Raw genomic sequence first — 3,653 nt, 5'->3', positions numbered from 1 at the left:
CAGCCTCAGAAAACGGAGAGGCATTCAAGAACCTAGAAAAGCACCTCTGAAAAATGCTCACTTGAAAACTTTGCATGTAACTTTACATTTTAATTACGAAGTTTTTAATATCCATGTTCTCCTTTATTCTTAATGAACTCTGTGAAAGTAAACACAGCTTTTATTCTTACTCCTATAGTCATTGTGTTGGAAGTTCATCTATGCGAGCAAGCTGTTGCAACTGAAATTTTCTGAGAACAAATCCCAAGATCTTTCCATTAACACAAACTATATTAAGTTTAGTTCTCTTTACTTCCATTTGTTAAAGACCAGAATGTGTGAAATATGCATTATCAGATTAGAAAAACAAAACAAACATCAGAAAAACGTTTATCAAAAGAGCATTTACCAAAATCTATGACAGAAACTAGCTCTAAAACTGCCCATTTCAAAATTCCATGGTGCGTCCACTAAGTTCGTTTTTCTGGCTGTGGACAGCAGGACCAACCCACGCCACAGACCCACCACGGCCCCATGACCAGGCCGGCTGAGAGCTGCGGCCACTTCCCAGGGCTCCCTGCTCTGTGCTCGGCCGCCTGATCCAACCTGCCAGTTCTTTGCTTTCTCTATGTGTAGAAACTAAAATCAGGAGCCCAAGTTTACAAAAAGCAGATTTTTATTAAATAAGAGGTACAAATGTGTTTCATTTTCTAATAAATCTCTCTCACAAATCATCTTGCTTTTCCGCTCTTCTTGAGCGATCCTTTTTACACAACACTGTCTGACCGTTTTGGCTTCTGCCAAGGTTACCCTCTGTTCACAGGCTGAGTCTGACTTCTTCCCACCTCCTCCTAGTCTGGCCTTACAAAACAAGGCTCATCATTCTTTCACACTGACTTTAGTTTTGAAAAGAAAAGTTATCTTACACAGTAGTATGTATAATGCTGTAATATGTAAAGTGAGGCAATGATAGAACCAGTTTTAAAAATAACCTTCCATGATGATTTTCATTTGCATCCACCTGCTTATTACTAAGAATCTTTTCACATGTTTACTGCACACCCCAATTTCTCTTCTGTCAAAAACTTTTGAGTATCATCATACCCTCCAACTTCTCCTCTTACCTGCATTGAAAAGGGTCTGCTCTTTATCCTAACGTCTGTACTAGGTAATTTTCAGAATATTCCCTCCATCACCAAACAAATTTTTGAGATCCTTGTGTAGATTTCAAGATCTTAATATGAAAACCAATAATCACCTACTAAAATACAATACAGGTCAGGCACAGTGGCTAAAACCTGTAATCCCAACACTTTCAGAGGCCAAGGCAGGAGAATCACCTAAGGTCAGGAGTTTGAGACCAGCCTGACCAATATTTTGAAACCCCGTCTCTGCTACAAATACAAAAATCAGCCAGGTGTGGTTGCGGACGCCTGTAGTCCCAGCTACTTGGGAGGCTGAGGCAGAAGTGCTTGAACCCAGGAGGCAGAGGTTGCAGTGAGCCAAGATCATGACACTGCACTCCAGCCTGGGTGATAGAGTGAGACCCCGTCTCAGAAAATAAAAATTTAAAAAAATTTATAAGTAAATAAATAGGCCAGGCGTGGTGGTTCATGCCTGGGAAGCCAATGCGGGCAGATCACCTGAGGTCTGGAGTTCCAGACCAGCCTGACCACCATGAAGAAACCCCATCTCTACTAAACATACAAAATTAGCCGGGTGTGGTGGCGCACGCCTGTAATCCCAGCTGCTTGAGAGGCTGAGGCAGGAGAATCACTTGAACTCGGGAAGTGGAGGTTGCGGTGAGCCAAGATCGTGCCATTGCACTCAGCCTGGGCAACAAGAGCGAAATGCTGTCTCACAAAAAAAAAAAAAAGTAAGTAAATAAAATACAATACAATACTGCTAATACAATTTACCTAAGAAGCTGTTGCACGAGCTGAACCAGAGGCAAACACTGTTTGCCAGAAGACTCACAGATCCCCGTATTAATAAGGTCTTTATCCAATGGAGTCCTGCTTCTGTGAAACGTTGAGGCATTCGCTTCCTGTTCATCAATTTCTTTTTCCTTCTGTGCTTCTTTTTTGGCTTCAATATCCTGTAATTTGTAAACAAAAATTGTTTACAAGTGATCTCATTAGCAGGTGTGAAGGCACACAGGCTGGCTGAGCCCTGACCCCAGTGCCAAGCTATCCCAGCCTCTGTGTGCTACCACACACACCTACCCACAGGACCCCACCTGCCCTGTTGAAAACCCCAACTCAGCTGTGCAGTTTCAAACAGTGTCTTCTTTTTACAGATCCAAGGCCCAGGCTGCCTCTGCTGACGCTCTCCAGCCTCCTTCTGTGAAGTCCCTAAAATCTATAACCCTGCCACTGGCTCTCACAAACACCCATGTGATCCGCCCCACACACGCAGCATCCAGCTGCTTTGTGAGGATAAGAAGCAGCTGTAATTCTCACACACACTGGTTCAAATGTAAATGGCAAAGCCACTCTGGGAAACTATGAACACACACGGACCCCAAGACCTAACAAATTTCACTCCAAGTGTTTACCCTAAGGGAGAACATATGCTCACTAAAGTACTTGTACACAGCACAATCATGGCAGCTCTACGTGGCCAAAAACCAGAAAGCCTGGGCACGGTGGCTCACGCTTGTAATCCCAACACTATGGAAGGCCAAGGTGGGGGGATCACTTGAGCCCAGGAGTTCGAGACCATCCTGTGCAACACACTGAAACCTTGTCTCTACAAAAAAATCAAAAAACTAGCCGGGCATGGTGACACGCCTGTGGTCCCCGCAACCCAGGAGGCTAAGGTGGGAGGATCATTTGAGCCGAGGAGGACAAGGCTGCCGTGAGCCAACGTCAGGTCACTGCATCCAGCCTGGGCGACAGAGCGAGACTGTCTCAAAAAAAAAAAAAAAAGAATACAAGAACCAAAAGCAATTAAATGTCCTTCAGTAGAAGAATGAACTAACAACCAGCACTACACCTATAAAATGGAAAACTTCCCAATAATAAAAACCAAGTCACAAGACACACAACAGTGTGAGTGAATCTGAAAATCCTTCTCCACGGCAACGCAGGAAAGAGTGCAGCCTCTGCAGTTACATTGCTGCAACACTCAGAGCAGGGAAATGAATCTCCTCTGAGGGCAGGGGAGCGTCCTGGCTGCGAGTGCCAAGGGGCACAGGGATCTTTCCGGGTGACGGGAATGGTCTACATGATGAACAGGTTACCTGTTAAATTCACTGAAACAGACAACATGCAGGATTTCATCACAATTAAATCATATCTCAATAATTGTTTAAATTAGCACATAAAATAATTTTAATTTAAAAAAAATACTTGGATATGATAAAAGTTTAGTGTTTTACTATTTTCAGTTATTCTTCACATGTGTGAATGTGGTATATCCTATCTCAGAGCACCACCAGGTCACGTGTGCCTCCAAGGCCATACCTGGATCTCTGCAGTAATGGCTGCGTGTAAGGCTGACTCCAACCCTCCATCAGCCATCAAGCTGCCCACCAGAAGATCAATCATGAATCGACGACCTGGACTTATGTTCACGTCATTGCCTGAAACTGAAATAGAAAGTGTGTGCCAATTTGAGTGAAATGCCATCCCCTCCCAGCACCCTGACCCATGCCCTCTCCTGTTCCTTCC

General features: G+C 44.0%; 1 protein-coding gene across 1 annotated transcript; it reads right to left on the bottom strand.

The window, feature by feature from the left end:
• Positions 1 to 1,877: 1,877 nt before the first annotated feature.
• LOC112617803 (E3 ubiquitin-protein ligase HERC2-like) lies at positions 1,878 to 3,571 on the bottom strand (the record flags this gene model as incomplete). Its single annotated transcript, XM_025374484.1, has 2 exons — positions 1,878 to 2,077; positions 3,447 to 3,571. Coding segments are annotated over 2 exons (308 nt in total), but the record flags the coding sequence as incomplete, so codon positions are not given.
• Between the last annotated feature and the right edge of the window lie 82 nt (positions 3,572 to 3,653).

This window comes from Theropithecus gelada, unplaced genomic scaffold (assembly GCF_003255815.1).
Source record: "Theropithecus gelada isolate Dixy unplaced genomic scaffold, Tgel_1.0 HiC_scaffold_4551, whole genome shotgun sequence".
NCBI lineage: Eukaryota > Metazoa > Chordata > Mammalia > Primates > Cercopithecidae > Theropithecus > Theropithecus gelada.
Note: the sequence above shows the minus strand (reverse complement) of the source record. Positions and strands in the feature narration are given on the sequence as shown.